The 16,301-nt window shown below is 40.3% G+C and overlaps 1 protein-coding gene across 1 annotated transcript in view; it reads left to right on the top strand.

The window, feature by feature from the left end:
* The window catches only part of LOC119796290 (autism susceptibility gene 2 protein homolog), a 484,561-nt gene that overhangs the window by 432,511 nt on the left and 35,749 nt on the right, over window positions 1-16,301 (top strand). Inside the window, 1 exon segment of the mRNA XM_038304784.1 lies at window positions 1,477-1,525. Coding sequence (XP_038160712.1) covers window positions 1,477-1,525 — 49 coding nt within the window.

Here is a 16,301-nt window from a genome sequence, read left to right as displayed (position 1 = left end):
ACTGAGCAGCAGCGCGGTGCGCATCCAGCTGTCAGGACGCGGCGGTTCGCTGCGCTCAGATCGGGTGTCTTTGACATTTCCACCTTAAATCTGAGGGGAAATTTTCCTCCAAGACATTTGTTAGAAAAGCATCGAATTAAAGCAAAGCAGCTTTTCTCTCAGGTGAAGCTTTATAGGTTTGTCTCCAAATATCTGGAACTTTTTCCATTCACTATTTTTTAGTGTAAAAAACGATGCTACGCTCTGCTTTCCCAAAACAAACCAAGCTTTTGTTGTTTAATTCTGGTTTAAATCCCGTTTCCCTGCTGCTGCTGCTGCTGCTGCTGCTGCTGCTGCTGCTGCTGCTGCTGCTCAGCCAGGGAAGCTTTACGCAGATCAGCGTGTTTTGTCACGGAACAACAGTGCCACCAAGTGGTGAAAATCGGAAGGACAGTCTGTTTTGTTTTAGAGCATCTTCTGCTCCTGCTTAGATTGAAACCCATTAAAAATGAAGCACATCTTGTGGAATTAAGTCATTTAATTTGCTTTAAACTCCTCTAACTCTTTATTTTAAACAAGTTTAGGCTGAATCTAATTTCACACCCTTAATCACACATTTTTAAACCTTTTTTTTGTTTATTTGGTTGCAGAGAGCTTCATTTGTAAATACACACAGATTTAAGTGCACTGAAAAAAGTAATGCAGCTTTTTTTTGCCTTTTACTTAATCATATTTAGTTATTTTAACACAATTTTTCATGTAAGTAGGGTAGGACATAAAGCAATTGTGTTAAAGTAAACTAATATGATTGAGTAACTGCCAAAAGCAGTTGCATTATTTTTTTCAGTGTGTGTTCTCAGTTTACATGCTTTAACATCAGGATAACCACTTAATATTTGCTGTAAGCGACTGCTATATGTCATATTTTGTAACACTGTTAAACAGAAGAAAAGATAAGTAGACTTTTGCAATTAAAGATACAAATATAACAAAAAAACATATGAAGTCTAGTTTGATAGACACAATTTTTTTTGCTTCTTCAGTTCTTCTCAGTAAACAGAAAAATTAATAAAAACTGTCGAAAATATGCCGTTATTAGAACACAAATATTCAAATAAATCATCTTAAATTTGATGTTTTCTGATTAAACTCACCAGAAATAAGAATAATATTTTAAACACAGTGAAAGAGTGAATTGTTTGACATTATATCACTTTTAAAAGTATATTTCTGTTCTTTATTAATACAATACATTTGCTGCTCCTGTTTATGTGACACGTATGGGCATATTAAGTTAGCGATGTTTGATATGGGAAGAACGGATCTGATGGTGGATTTCTTGAGCTAGAGTATCTCTTCTCTGTGTATTATTTAACGGTTATCTGTATTAGGGGTCCAGAGATAACCTTAGAAAATGGGATTCAGACTTGTTTGGAAAAGGGTTCTATAAATCTCTTGTCTTTTTTTGCTAATTTCCTTTCTGTTTGTTTTTTTCAGGTTTCCGATGCCAGTTCAGAGAAATTTTTCCGCACAGCAGCAGTTAAAGGTACAGATTTTTTTCCCCTTCTTCTTCAATGAATGTGTCTGTGAAGGTGCAGCTCTATTCCTGCTGATTTTCCTGAAGGTTTTATAGGTTCCTAAGACGACTGAAACATTCTTCTAAATCAGACGATACAATTCAATAAATGCTGTTTTTCTCCTGTCAAATATATGCATCCAATTTTAGAATTTCCATCATTTTAAGTCTTTAAATGCATTTGCCAACATCATGCTGTTTTGTCTGCTGCATGAATGGAGAGAATCTACTCATTCTTTTATTTCAAATGACAACCCTCCATCAATCTAATGCTTTTTTATTTTATTTTATACGTTTGATCCCTTTGAAATTGGTCAAGACGCACTGATCTCTGCTTCATAGGGCTGCATTGTCATTCTAAACAGATGTCACACTTATAATCCATTTAACCCTGGAAGAGCAAAGCTGAGAAGCAGCTTGACATTTTTGACACATGCGTCTGACGTTTATCATCCATAAAAAGTTGGAGCTGTAAGCGCTCCGAGGCTTGCCAGCACGACGCCGTGTATGAAACATTAGCGGCTTCTGTGACCTTTTCCGCGGCGGACAGCAGGGCGAGCAGGAAGAGGAGGATTTTCTGATCCTGCAGGGAGCAGGGCGAGGGCTGGAAAAGCATATGTTTACGGTCTCAGTGTGCCAGCACCACATGTGACCTCATTATCGAGTCACTAATTTGCTGTTAAAAGCAGCCCTATTTTCTCTGGCTTCGGGGATAATGGAGGATCCCTGCCTGAATGGACATTCCTGCGTGCAGGGCGGGAGGGGACACTCTAAAAACCGGGGTTATGACCTCGTCATGCCTGCAGTTGAAAGAGGGGGCAGACTGCCGACCCCCATGAAAGTTGGTTTCCCTTCGCCGCTTGATTCTGGCTGTGCAACGAGCAGCTCAATAACCTTAACGGGGAGGTTTCCCTTTGAACGTGCTCCTCTGTGGACGGATTTGGATCCCCTGAAAGGATTAAGGCCTCTTTTGTGCAGCCTAAACCAACAGAGGGCCACCCTCTCTTCCCCCTCAATCGGGGAAACAGTTCACAAAATCTGCAGCCTCTCTGCTCCCTGATAGACCAGTCTCTTGGCCCCTATTTGCATTTAAATATCCCTCCTTTTCTTCCTTTCCAGCGCCGCCATCTCCTCCTCCTGCCATATGCTAATGCATGTTGCCATTGCAGGAGGCGAGTCAAAGAATCCAGGTGCACGGGGAGCAAAGAGCTCTGGTATTTTTATGGAGGCCGGTGTTAGGATTAAAAGAGTCGGGGAGGTTTTTGTTGGAAGGGATTACCAGCGCTCTAATGCAACCCAAACTTCGGATAAGCAGCAGCTCCAGCAGAATAGCGACAGAGAACTCGTTTGCGGGGTTCTCACTGTCAATATTTGCCTAAAGGCAGGTGCAAAAAAAGTCCCTGTTTGTTTGCAGGATCAAACTGGATTCTTTTGTGCAGAAAGAAATTTAAATCTCTCTAATCCTTCGCCTGAGAAAGTAAATAAGAGGAAAAAACAAAGCAGTATTATAATAATTGACCTGATTAGTGATGTGGTGATGATGTCAGCGCTGCAGATCGGGTTAGTTAGAGAAGTTAAGTCTAAGATTTAAATGAAAACCTTTCATTTCTGGGAAACAAACCAAAAAGGAAAAATGGATTTAAGATGCAAAACTAGCATCACGGTGAAACCATGGTGATTTGGACCACATCGCATAACGTAATGTGAGTTTTAGAGTCACAACGAGGTTGTTTTCATCATCCTACTTTCTCAGCTTTTCCATGTTTGGTCCATTTCTTGATAGAAGAACCAAACCTGCTCCAGGACTTATTGGTTTATTCATACCTGATTAAAAAGTGACTATTTAAAGCTGTTTTTCATGATTTTCTTAAACTTTAATTGAAGCAATCTCTCATTATAACAACATGGAAATGATATCCATTTAAGATATTTGATTTGTCTGATGTAAAGATAGTAATCTTATCATTTTATTAAATAAAAACTTATTTGGTGGATCGATTAGGTTTATCGTGGCCATTTTGGTATTTTGAGTTTTGAGCTGATGTCATTTTTTTCTATTAATTTGTTTCCCTTCATCCATTCAAAATAAAAAAAAGAAATTCAATATGTTCTCTGAGAGAAAAACAGAGAATGAAGGGATTACAAGATTATCCTCATTTATGGATCAAAGTCTCTAACCTTTATCTGCTTCACATTAAAGCTGAACAGAGTGCATCAAACTGCAGGCTGAGTGGATTCAGTTATACTCAGAAAAACACTGAGGGGGTTTAATGAATAAAGCAGTGCAAAAAGTATTTTCCCTTGATTTGAACAAGCAAAGGAGACAATTTTCCATTAGAATATGATGGTTTATCTTTAAAATAAGAAAAAAACCACTTGATTATCTTATTTTAAAGGGAAAATACTCTTTCTATTGCCTGAAGCTCAGAGCAAATTGAAAATTGTTGTTCAGGTTTGTGACCTGCTGCTCATACATTCGATCTGATGGACTGGCAGATGTTCTGCTTCTGATTGCTGCTATCTTTGTAATGTTAGGGGTCAGAATCTGTCATATTTCAATAGATCAACTCGTCCTAACACTGATCAGAACAACAAGCAGTGATAACAGGACCCATATATAACGATAAAATTGGCTTAAAATCAAATTTTATCACTGTTCTCTTGTCTTCTGGAAGTATGTGGAGTTTATTCCCCCCTGCAGGAGGTTGCTACAGCGTTTTTGATTGATCAGGGGCACCAATGCTTTCACATCCCATGTTTTCCTCACATCTGGTGCCGTTTAAGGTGGAGCTTAAAGTCTTTAATGGCTTCAGTGTTTTTCACTTCAGCTCCTCTTCGCCCAGGAATGGATTTCATTAGCTCCGAGTCATTAAATGTTATCTCTAATTACCACGGTTGTCGATGCACCTGCAGGTGTCAGCTAGCTAACCTGATTTATTTACTCTGCCCGAGAGCAAGCAGCAGTCTGAGAGTCTATCGGCCGCTGGAGAAATAAACAGCTACTCTGAAGTCTGGGACGTTCCCAAGCCGCCGAGGGCGCAAATTCAGAAAGAGAAGCTTGTTAGAGAAAAGACCAGGGAGACAAAGCAGATACGTATGTCGCCTCCAAGGTCTGCGGACGCATTTGTCAGGTGATTAAAAGCTGTGTCCCAGGATCCCGTCTGCCGGATGAACGTTGGACCGAGATGCCAGGATGAAACTCTAAACTTTGTCCAGTGGGATTTATTTTCATTTGTGAAGATTTTCTCATCAGTGAGCTGCACTCTGGCTGATCGCATAGATTATTTTAGAATGTATAATTTATGATCCACTGATTGGAAAAGGAACCCTGGAAAAAATATATTCATCTTGGAATATTTCGGTCCAGATGAAGTGCGGTCGTTTCTTTTCTGTGGGAACATGAGAAATTGCACCGATTGATCAATCAGCAGGTCCAAAGGCTGAAACTCTGATTATTTCTTTATTTCTATTTGAAGCGCCATAAAAAGAAATCCCTGCAGCTCTTTTTTATGTCAAACATAGAATGTCTGTGGGGAACATAACTAGTGTTGCACGAATCCCAGTTTGGGGCAGGGCCCTGATCCAGCAGTACAATGGTGGTATTAGTATCGGTGAGTACCAACAAATAGGACACCAATACCATTTAGAGAGCCAAAGGTTTATTCAACTATAGTCACTCGTTCCAGGTAGGAAACAAAAAGTTCTACTGGATTCACTTTGTCCTTTTCCTGCTTCACAAAGAAGGCAGCAGCTTAGCAAAGCCATGATGGCAATTATTTTGCATCCAAGTAGGATGCAGTTCTTCATCAAACAGATGGTATCGGTATCAGCCAATACAACACAGGTATCGGGTATCGGGGCTATAAAAATGGTATCGGTGCAACACTAGTTAAAGCTCAGCATATCTGCCTGATTTCAGGTAAATGTTGACAACTTCCAGTGTAACCAGCGGTTGTACTGAGATGCTCTGGAAAGAGCCATAAGGGAGCCCAGATGTCAGTCAATGGGACGATACGCTCCTAATAAATCTGACCATAGCAACGCTGGGATATGCTGTAAGAACCCTGTGAAATAACAGATCCTATACAAGTCTCTTTTTAAACAAACAAAATAAACTTTTAGTAATAAATCCAACAAAACTTTAACGATGGAGAGAAAATGGAGGGAAGCATGTCTTTATGGACCGATACGGGAAGAGAACACGATGCATCGGTCGATCTCCAGTCTGCAGGTCAGATTTGGATGAAAACCAGAAACGTTTGTGATTCAGGAAAGTTTCTGATTGGTGACTATTAAATAATTTTGTATCATGAAAATATTCAGATCTTTTAAAAGTATTGTGTAGGATTTTCCCGAATTTTTTTAAAAGACCCGCCCTATCCAAAAATGCGCATTTCAGAGTGAATACCAGCCCATTTCTCCTCATGCTCGCTCTGTTTAATAGATGCTGTTTCGCATAGATCAGGCATCCCCAAACTCGGTCCTCGAGGTCCGCTGTCCAGCAGGTTTTAGAGGTTTCCTTGCTCCAGCACAGCTGATTTTAATTGAAAGCTGATTAACAGGCTTTTGGTCTACTGCAATCAGGGAAACCTCTAAAACCTGCAGGACAGGGGGCCTCGAGGACCGAGTTTGGGGATGCCTGGCATAGATCATTCAAGCTTACTGTGTCCGAACGTCCGCCCTAACCCCTAAATCCCTCAATCACTTTACAGAGCGTTCTGGGATATATCTGCCTCTTCTGAGGCCTTTCTTTTCTTCTTAAACACTTCGTATCGAAAATGGCCGATGGTTGATGGTTGGAGAGGTGAGCTTCAATGACTGTCTGAAACCGTAGCTCTCCACAGATGCACGCCTGAAAGTGTGGAGGCGCTGAAAAATATAGCTAACTGGACGAGTATGTGGGACGGCCTTACGTAAACATATCACCAGAATGATTGACAGTTAGGAGGACCGCTTATTTAGATGATCCACCCGGAAATAAAAGATCCTCCTCTATACCTTTAAAACTTTAATATTTTCATGGATGGATGGATAAAAACGTCTGATCGATGCAGCTCTATAAAGCACCTGTGATGTCTTTTAAAAATGCATCTGGTAGATCTGTGATTTCCCTCATGAGACGTCTCCTGCAGCTCTGCTGGATATTTGATGATGAGCAGTTCAGCACGGGGGTGAAGTGAAGTGCAGTGCACGCCGCAGTGCCCCCCCTCCCTCGCCACGGGGGCGGATTTCAGCATGCTTTACTGGAGTTAATGTGAAAATGAAGCTGCGCCATGGTGAGACCCCGGGCTGACGCCGGTGTGAAGAGCACCACCAGTGAAGTGTGTCATGCTTGAGTATGTCTGTCACCGGGGGGGGAGGGAATAATGTGCCATGTGGAAGGTGTAATTTGCGGCGCTGATGGCATTGTTTAAAAAAATAGTCGAAATGGAGAAGCGGAGGTGAACTTTTGTGGCACGTATCGGAGCTGAAGAGCTCCCTGGATCGTCATAGAGAGCTCTGCTGGCAGCAAAATTGCCTGTGAGCGTATTACTCCTGTGTGGGAGGGAGCCGAAGGCCTTGGTTTTTTTTTTGGTTTTTCTCCGTTTCCTGAGAGGAGGACTGCTGATAGAGCCGTGTGTGCTCCCAGGCTGTGGGCACGCCACCTGCTGTAATCTCAAGTGATATAGAGAGCAACAATCACGCCACAAATCACCATGGAAGCTTCCTAACTCACTCAGCCGACTGGAAAGAGAGGGCTGGCCTTTCGCAGCACCAGTGTTGGTTTACTGCCCCCAGGCTCCCCTCGCTGCCCTGGCGCTGACCTCTGCCGTCTGTGTGGGTTGGAGTGTCGAGAAATCAAGGCCGCCTGTGGAACTTGACCGGATGCGCGGTGGAAAGATGACCTGACTGCTATTGGCCTTTTGTGCATTCAGGGAAACGGCTGCAGACAGAACCTGCATCGGTGGGGTCACTTAGACACAAGAACTGCATCATTTTCACTCAGAAATGAGGAAAACATCAGTTTGGTCTGAGAACTGTGTGAAGAGAAAAACAGAATCTTTGCTTGTTGTTGGAAAGGTATGGAGAGAATTTAGTTTCACTATTGTTGGGGGCACACTTGTAAATTAAAAAAGTGCAATCCAAAAATGACATTTGGAAAACATAATTTTACTGTTTTCCTATATATATATATATATATATATATATATATATATATATATATATATATATATATATATATATATATATATATATATATATTAGGGATGCCAATATTGGGATTTTGGCCGATATCCGATATGCCGATATTTTAAAACTCATGTAGCGGATAACCGATATCGATACCGATGTTAAAGCTGGACAAAAATAAGTAGTCATTGAAAATAGCAGTTTTGTTATCCATTTCTGACACTTTGAAAAATAATATACTCAAATATATTTTCATATGCTGATATCAAATAGATTTTTAAAAACACGGTATCGATCTATTTTACTTTCAAAATCTCTTGAAATTTCATCGTTCTGTTACAAACTCTCGTGATATTTTGCAAATTCTTGTGAGAATTTGTTAGTGAAATAGATCGATACCGCGTCAATATATCAACATATAAAAATATGGCAAAATTTTCGTGAATTTTCGGGGGATTTCGTAGCATAACGATGACATATAGCAATATTTCATTAGTAAAAGAGATTGATATGGTGTTTTTAAATGGCAATATATCAGCATATGAAGATATTGTGATATTTTAATGGATCAATATTTTTTCCCTCGTCTTTAGAAGTTTTTAAGTCTGTAAAAAATAAGTTTTTGAGGAAGAAGAAGAAGTAGTATTTTATTTTTTTTAGACTTTAGAAACTCAGAAACTGATCAAATATTGGGTTAAATATCTGTGGGGTGGCCGATGTCCGATATTCAGTTTTAAGGACGATAGGGGGCCGATTATATCGTGCATCCCTAACATATATATATATATATATATATATATATTTTTTTTTTTTTTTTTTTTTTTTTTATATTTGTTGACGTTTTTACTAGTTATTTTCAAACTCATTTTTTAAAATTTTGGTTATAGATTTTTTTTTTGTTTCTTCAAATTTGTATTTTTTCTACTGAATTAAAATTGCACATTTCGCATTCTATTCGCTTCAAGCAAAATACAAACGCTTGATCCTAAACAACACAATGTTGTTGCTAATGCCCATGCAGACCAATAGATATGCATCTTTACTCCTCGCTAGAAGTGAAGAAAATGCGATCTGTAAAACAAAATTTAATAAGAACGCATAACATAGAAATTAATCTGTAAAAAAGTTCAAATTAAATGAAAAAATAAAATCTGAAAAAGCTATTTAAAAAAAGAATACAAAAAACAAAATCCTTGAAAAATAGCGAAGTTACTCTCAAAACCTTTTTTTTAAGAAAAAAAACATGAATTGAATTGTTTTTATTTCCATTTACAAAATATGTTCTTTGCTTGCAATAATACTGGAACAAAAGTGACTCCATATGGAGTGTTGCTGGGTTCCCTCCTGTCTATGGAGACAGAAGCTGTTTTATGGCAGTGAAAGGGGGCCGCTCCAGCCATACCTCATTGCTGACACAGCCAAACAAAGGTTAACAAATCAAGGGAAGCACTGACTGATTTACTGCCTCGCTGCCTCAAACAATAGGCCAAGCCTCCACAGAACATTGAAAAATGGCCCCATTTCCAGCTGAACATGGTTCAAAATCACATCTAAAAGCCCATTGATTGCAGCTCATTAGTCCAGCTTCTCTGCTTTGGTTTCAGAACAAATCTGGCTTCAGGTTTGTGAGTTGTTGTTTTTTTTTTTCTTCCACCGTTTTACAGAGAAACAGCTTTTTATACAAATGTTTGGTTTTACTCCACGTAACCAGGATGATGAACAGATTTCTTATGCATATCTGAGTGATGGAACCGGTCCATTTGGGAGTCAGTGAGAGGCGCTCGCTCCGCGGTGCAGCCTGTTTCCCCTCTGTCCTCTCCTGCAGCACAAAGAGGTCATTCAGAGTTTGTTCCCTCGGTCCCCGAGGTTAGAGACTAAGTAAATCCATCCATCTTAATGCACTTATTTCGGCACCAGGAGAGCTGCAGGGAGACTGTGTAAACACTCCTATATCCGACATGCCAGGCTAAACCCGAAGAGCCTGGAACCCATCAGGCCAAAATTAAAGGTCTACATCTCAAACACAAACATTTGAATGGGCTCAGCTCCAGAGATCAAAGTGAAAGGCCTTAGATTTCCTGCTGAACCCCCCCACCCGTCTGCCACGCTGAGAAATGTGGTGGTTTAGCAGCCAGCCAGCGGCTCTATGCTTGATTGTGCAGAAGTCCAGGTACTGCAGAAGGATCAATATAAACATGTAAAGTTTGTTTTAAAATATGGATGATTACAGTGGAAATATGAAGAACCGGGAGATTATAAATCTTTATATTTGGCTTCAACTAGTTTTTATGTGTTTGTTTAAAGGGGATTTGTAAAACAAGGTTTAGGTTGAGAGGTTGAAAGTAGTGAATGTCTTACCTGCAGCAGGTGATTCCTTTAGCATCAATCAACCCAGATTGGTTGCTTGCTTTAAGCCGGCATCTAAACCCAGCTGGAACAAAACTTAAAGCATTTCTACATCTTAAAAAAAACAGTAGTTTCAACTCATGTTGGAGGATTTAATTCAGTTTTTTGCTTACATTTAATTATTTGCTATGTGTTAAGGTGACCAGATTTCTGCAATCTAATATGGGGACATTTCCAGCTCATAGATAAAAATAAATCTATTTTATGAAAATTAAAATAGGAAATCAGGACAGTGATGTTTTCATCCATTTTTACATATTTTTTAATATTTAAACAAAAATCAAGTGCGAAATCCAGGAATGTGCCTCTTCTATTTCCTAAGATAAATAATTTTAACCAATCAATAGTGTTTATTAGAGACATTCAGTCTTTGCTCTCTTCTTCCTTGTGAGCAACATAACATTGTGTTCAGGCCAGTTTGCATCAATACAGAGTCTGGGAATTTCAATATTTTTCCATTCCAAAATATATATATATATATATATATATATAAATTTAAATTTTTTTATATATATAAAAACTGAAAACCTATTTTTTTTCTAATAAATGAAATGGCGTCCAGTTGTTTCTACTGTATCCTGGACAGCTGTAGTGCATTGGGTCGCCTCCCTAAGCCTGGATTAAAATCTGTGCCACTATTAAAAAAGTTACGTTAGATTTTTATGTTCAGATTAGATTACAACCCTTAAAAAAACATCTAAAAATCTGAAGCAGCCATGTTTTTGTCATTAAACGTATACATGATTGATAAATAAGCTCTCAGGGCATAAAAATAATGCGTCCTTTAATAAAGTTATAGTGAAACCTAATAGGAATATATCTACACAATCATAAACCTATTTTCTATTCTATTATATCTATATTTCTATTTTGATAGGATGTAAAGGTAAAGATTATATGACCCTAGTTATCCCTGCTACAAAAATCCACACAAAAAGAAAATATTTGGACAGAAACCGCACATATGCTGGATGTTATATTAAATTAAAACTTCATTGGTCCTACAAATTTAATAATAATATGGCGCATGCTCTCCTCGATCTGAGAGGAACAGGTGAGGCTGTAGGCTTTGCTTTGTGCAGGCTGTCTGGAGCTGAGCGACCTGGAGACGGAGGATGTTGGATTTCGGGGTAACACAGGGTAGCTGCGTCCAGCCGGCTGTGATAACGAACTTCCTCGTCTGTTTTAAACCTGGTGCACTCTGCTCCTCATCTATACGTTAACAACTGTTTACAGCAGCATGCTTGTGCGCTCTTTCTACCATAATAACAGTTTATATTCAACATTGCCCCTTCATTTATAAAACGGTAAAATCGGGGACTGTCCCCGGAAATCGGGGACGTCTGGTCACCCCACACTGTGTGCATCCAATAGCTCGATCAAGATACATCAAACGGTAGCTCCTAGCTCCTGTCTTTCCTCCTTTCTCGTGGTCAACAGTAAAAACACTGAAAACAGGGCAGGAAGGAAGCTTCTATGATGAATCCAGACAGCCTTCATCCTTAGTGACAACCTTACGATGGTCAAATTGGGACTACAGCCTTCTTGAAAAGAACTACAGCTAAATGTAGTTAACGGATGAAGCTTTTCATGAATAAATCCGCAGCATATAAAGATCAGCATGTATTATGCAGAGTTCACTGAATAAACGTGTTTTTGTTAAACTCGGTGAGGTAGGCTGTTCCTGTACGGTTTGTCACACAAAGGATGTGGGAAATGGCTTCTAGGGCAGCTAGGAACATCAGATTGTCGCTATGTTAACTGCCTTAGCGCTAGGAAGCATCCTGCATCCTAGCTCCTTACTTACAGCCAGCACTATTCAAACAGCACTTATCATGGCAACTGATGTTTTTCAGTCAGGAACTGAGGCCGGAGGCTGTGCACTGACAATAATCTTCCTGAGTGAAACGACCTGGAACGGAACATGTAAAGCAGGAACAAATACATGAAATTAACCTTTATTTAAATCATTTTATTCATTGTTTTTACTGCACTTAAAAGGCTAAATAATCTGTATTTTACTTGAGCTCGCTTGTGTTTTATTTTTTGTCATGTGCTGACATGAAGATGCCACCGACTAGTGAAAGTGAGGAAAAAGGTGGAGGTGTTGAAAGCAGCTCCTTCCTCACCCCAGGAGACCCCCCCACCCCCCACCAGACTCAGCGTTCACTGATCCAATGTGGCATTAGCCAGTCCCCTGCCAACTGTGCCGCATTAACAGGGTCAAAGCAGCACACTGACACACACCATCACGCCGTTCCCACTTCGCTGTCTGTGTGTTCAGGACAATTATGCTGGCATCCATCTTTGGTCCCCATGGCTGGAATGACATTGCCGAAGAGCTGGAGAGAGCCGGCCACCTTAATGAGGCCACATGGCACCAAGGAGGTGCATGTGTGAATGCATAAGTGAAGGAGTGGCAGTCTGAAGTGAGCCTTTTATTGGAATCCACCATGTGCGTCTGACACGTTTTTTCACCGATCCTGCATCCCTACATGTCTGTGAAAAGGTTACAAGTTCTACTGATCAACATCTGGTGCTTTTTCACACTTGATCTTTGACTTTTCTTTTTCACCCCTAAGCTGGGAGGTGCTGACCTTGTTTATCTACTGCAGGCATGTTCAGTATCGTTTCTTGTGCATCATTATCATGGTTAATATGCAAAATTCTCTACTAAGAAATAGAGCAAAGAAAAATGAAACAGAAAAGGCCCACAGAGCGCCATCTTTTCATTGGAAAGCATTTTTTACATTCATAGTAAGTAACTGCGCCTCTTTAGAACTGTGTCATTTAAACATAACTGGTACTAAAAAAAGTATAAAGTGTAGATAATATGGAGAAAATTTTTGTTGCAAGATAATGACACATTTTATAAAAATGGAAATAAAAAAAAGAAATTGCAATCCAGAAATTATTTTATTATCATATATATACTTTTTTTAAATATTTAACTTTAACAAATTATGTTTTCAAGCCTTTTATCAAATTATTAATAGATTTTTATATTTTTACACTTTTTTTTCAAATTTCCGTTTTTCAGATTGAGTTTTTTAATTTGCATTCTTTTTAAATTGTTTCACAGATCACATTCTTTACGGTCAGTCTTCATGCATTAATTGACCAAAAGAAATGATTGTTGCTACATAACAGAACAATAGAAATTCATATTTCCTTATAAAAGAAGAAACACTGAGGTGAAGAGAAGGTGATCTGTAAAGTAATGCAATCGTAAAACTCAATCTAAAATAGAGACTTTAAAAAAATATATACGTTGAACAAAAATTTGGAGAAAAAAAATATGTATTTACGAATATAAAATAGGCACTAAAAAATGAGAAAAAAAAACATTTAATGGGGAAAAAATGAAAAAATAAAATAAAATGAGCAAATAAAAAAAAGAAAAGTTGCTCTGAAAACTTTTTTTATGAAGATTTTCAAAGTTTTATTTCTGACTTTGCATCTTTTTTAATTACCATTAGCTTTATTTGCAACAACAGTGGAATTAAATTCTCTCCATACATTGATTGCAAACCACCAGTCGCTAGAAGCTCTACCAAAGAGATCTTCCAGCATCAGAGAGTTACTGGCCACAGGAGAGAGCTTAGAAGTTCTCACTTTATAATCTAGCACAGCGGTTGCGTTTGCTGGAAGGGAAGGTGTCAGGTGAAGGGATGTCCTGCCCGCTCCTGTGAAGCCAGAAGAAAGGAGAGAAGGTGTAAAGACAGGAAAGCTCAGAGAAAGCAAGAAGTGACTCTGATCAGGATTGATGAAAGCACAGCTTTAACACTAGAACTACTACGGAGGGGTCAATTGTCCTTTTTACCTAAAAGCCCTACAAGAGGGTCATTTGACCTTTGGACCTCCTGCGGACACTGCTTTTGTTGTGGAAATGTAGCTGTTAGCAGCTCATAGCTGTCACAGAGTCGCTTGAGCCTGTGTGGGGAAGGGAACCCTAAGGCAAGCTTTTAGTATAGTTTTTAGTGGATTTTTCCGGGTCAATTGACCCCTCTCTGGTAGTTCAAGGTAGGCAGAAAAATCCTGGTAGTTCTAGTGTTAATTGCTCCCAGTAGAAAAGAGGTTAGCTTCTTCCCCCTTCCCTTCTCACCCTCTCTGATTCTCATAAATATGCAGTTGCAGAAATAAAGCCCTGATGAGCCTCGGGGCAGATTAGAGAAGGAATCCTGGTTTGTTAGCAGCGCTCCATAGATCCCTTGCATGTGTTTCTGCCCAGCATGGCTTTCATCCTCCTCAACCCACATTTCATTATTTTGGCCACAGACCTCTGTCTCTGCTCAATCAGCCATTAGGTGTGCTGGGAAGCTTTAGCTGCCAGATCGTGGCTCAACATCCCCCCCTGGTGTTGGGTTTGCTCAGAGGTTTTAAAGTGAGCTGGATGTTAAACATGTGTGAAGTTAGAGGAGTATCCTGGAAGAAAAAAAAAGTGATCTGAAAAGCATGTGTGTTTGATCCAAACAACAGCAGCATTTTCCATTTTATCACCATCTTTTAGCTCGTCGTCACAGACTCTCTGGCCTCTGTTCTTAGAAGCCTGCCCAGATCTATCAACATCGCTCAAACTGTCACCATCTGTTACAGATTAGGATGCTTCTGGAGGGAGCTATTTGATTTCAGAGCTATAGCATCCCCCCCTCCTCCTTCCCCGTGTCAGATTTTACTGTAAACAGTGTCGAACAAAAAAAAAAAAAACGAATCCCAGAAGAGGAGGGGGGGGATAGATCCTTGCTGTAAGCCTGAGGCAATCGACCCAGTGCTTCAGTATGGACGGCACGTCTGGTTTAGCTCTTAACTTTCTGAGACGGGGTTTCTAGGAAACTCCTGTCTTCGCCAAGGAGGGCGCGAACAGAGCTGCCATTGTTCCCCTGAAGTAACCCAAGCTCAGGGCAGCCTCTGCCCAAAGGGGGATATCAAGTTGTTCTCTCCCCACCAACACCGCAATCCCACTTTAAGCTCTGGGGCTTTAAGAGGGAGCCGAGAGGCAGCTGACTGTTTGGACGACGGCGCAGTTCAAATAAACAGCTCAAATCCCCCCCCCCCAGCCTCCCCTACACCAGACCCACAGCCATAGCTCATCACCGTGGAGCATGCCAGCAGCTCTCAGCTCGTGAAAAGCCTGGTTGACATGGCCGTTCAGAGGCTTCGAGGCAGAGGGCGAGGTGCGCTGGTCAAAAACGTCATCGACTCAGATCTAAAAGCCAGTAAAAGCTGTTCAGAGAGAAGACGGCTAATAGCATCTTGGTTCCCGGCCCTCAAGTGTCCCACTAATCTGACTGCAGTGAAACCTGATGAGACGGTGCTTGACACACATGCACGTAGACGCGCTGGCTGGCTATGTAACGTCAGCGAGGGTTTAGGAAGAGAAAAAGCTACATGCAAATTGATACTTGGACAGATTTACAGCCATTCGATCCTCGGGTCCGAGCTGTTCCCCCTGAGGAGTGAGTTTCTTCTACAATCGTTTTAACATCGAGTCAAAGCTGTGTTGAACCTGATCTTTGCAGGATGCCTGATGTGTAAAACCAGTCGGTCTATCTGAGAGGAAGACAAAGAGGAACACTCTGGGGACAGATCTCTCTTCCTTCGCTCAGTCTCTCTCACTCCGCTGGGAATTGATGGTACTCTCGATTTAAAGTCGAAAAGCAGGCTTTAGGAATCAATTCAGAGTCTAAACGTAGAACTATTTTGGCTGATATTGATTGAAATAAAGAAGACAGAGTGGAATATATCCGGCTGCAGCTCAGACATCTGGATTACTAATAAAACAGGTCTACTAGAGTAGCCAGACATCAACAGTTTTCCAGTTCAGTCATTGCACGTACAGCCAGGATGGCATTGGGTCAACCGTTTTCTGTAGTTGGTCAGGAGTGATGTTTGTAACTAGCTGCGGGGTTTTATATAAGCATGTGGTTATAATTGAAAGTAGTCAGTTGTATGTTTTAAGCCTGTCAGTCCGACTGACTGTTGTTTCACAGAGCTGCCAGAATGACCGACAAGAAACACGCGTTTCAGCGCTCTTGACTTCGCCTCACACACAGATCTGAAAGTTTCTCCACTCCTGAGAGTCCAGTTGTTGTTTTAAGACGTCGGTATTTCAATCTCAGCTAATTTTACCTCCTGCATGGATTGGGATTAAACAATTAAGAGGTTAGTT

This window comes from Cyprinodon tularosa, unplaced genomic scaffold (genome assembly GCF_016077235.1).
Source record: "Cyprinodon tularosa strain WSP-4 unplaced genomic scaffold, ASM1607723v1 ctg541, whole genome shotgun sequence".
Lineage (NCBI taxonomy): Eukaryota > Metazoa > Chordata > Actinopteri > Cyprinodontiformes > Cyprinodontidae > Cyprinodon > Cyprinodon tularosa.
Note: the sequence above shows the minus strand (reverse complement) of the source record. Positions and strands in the feature narration are given on the sequence as shown.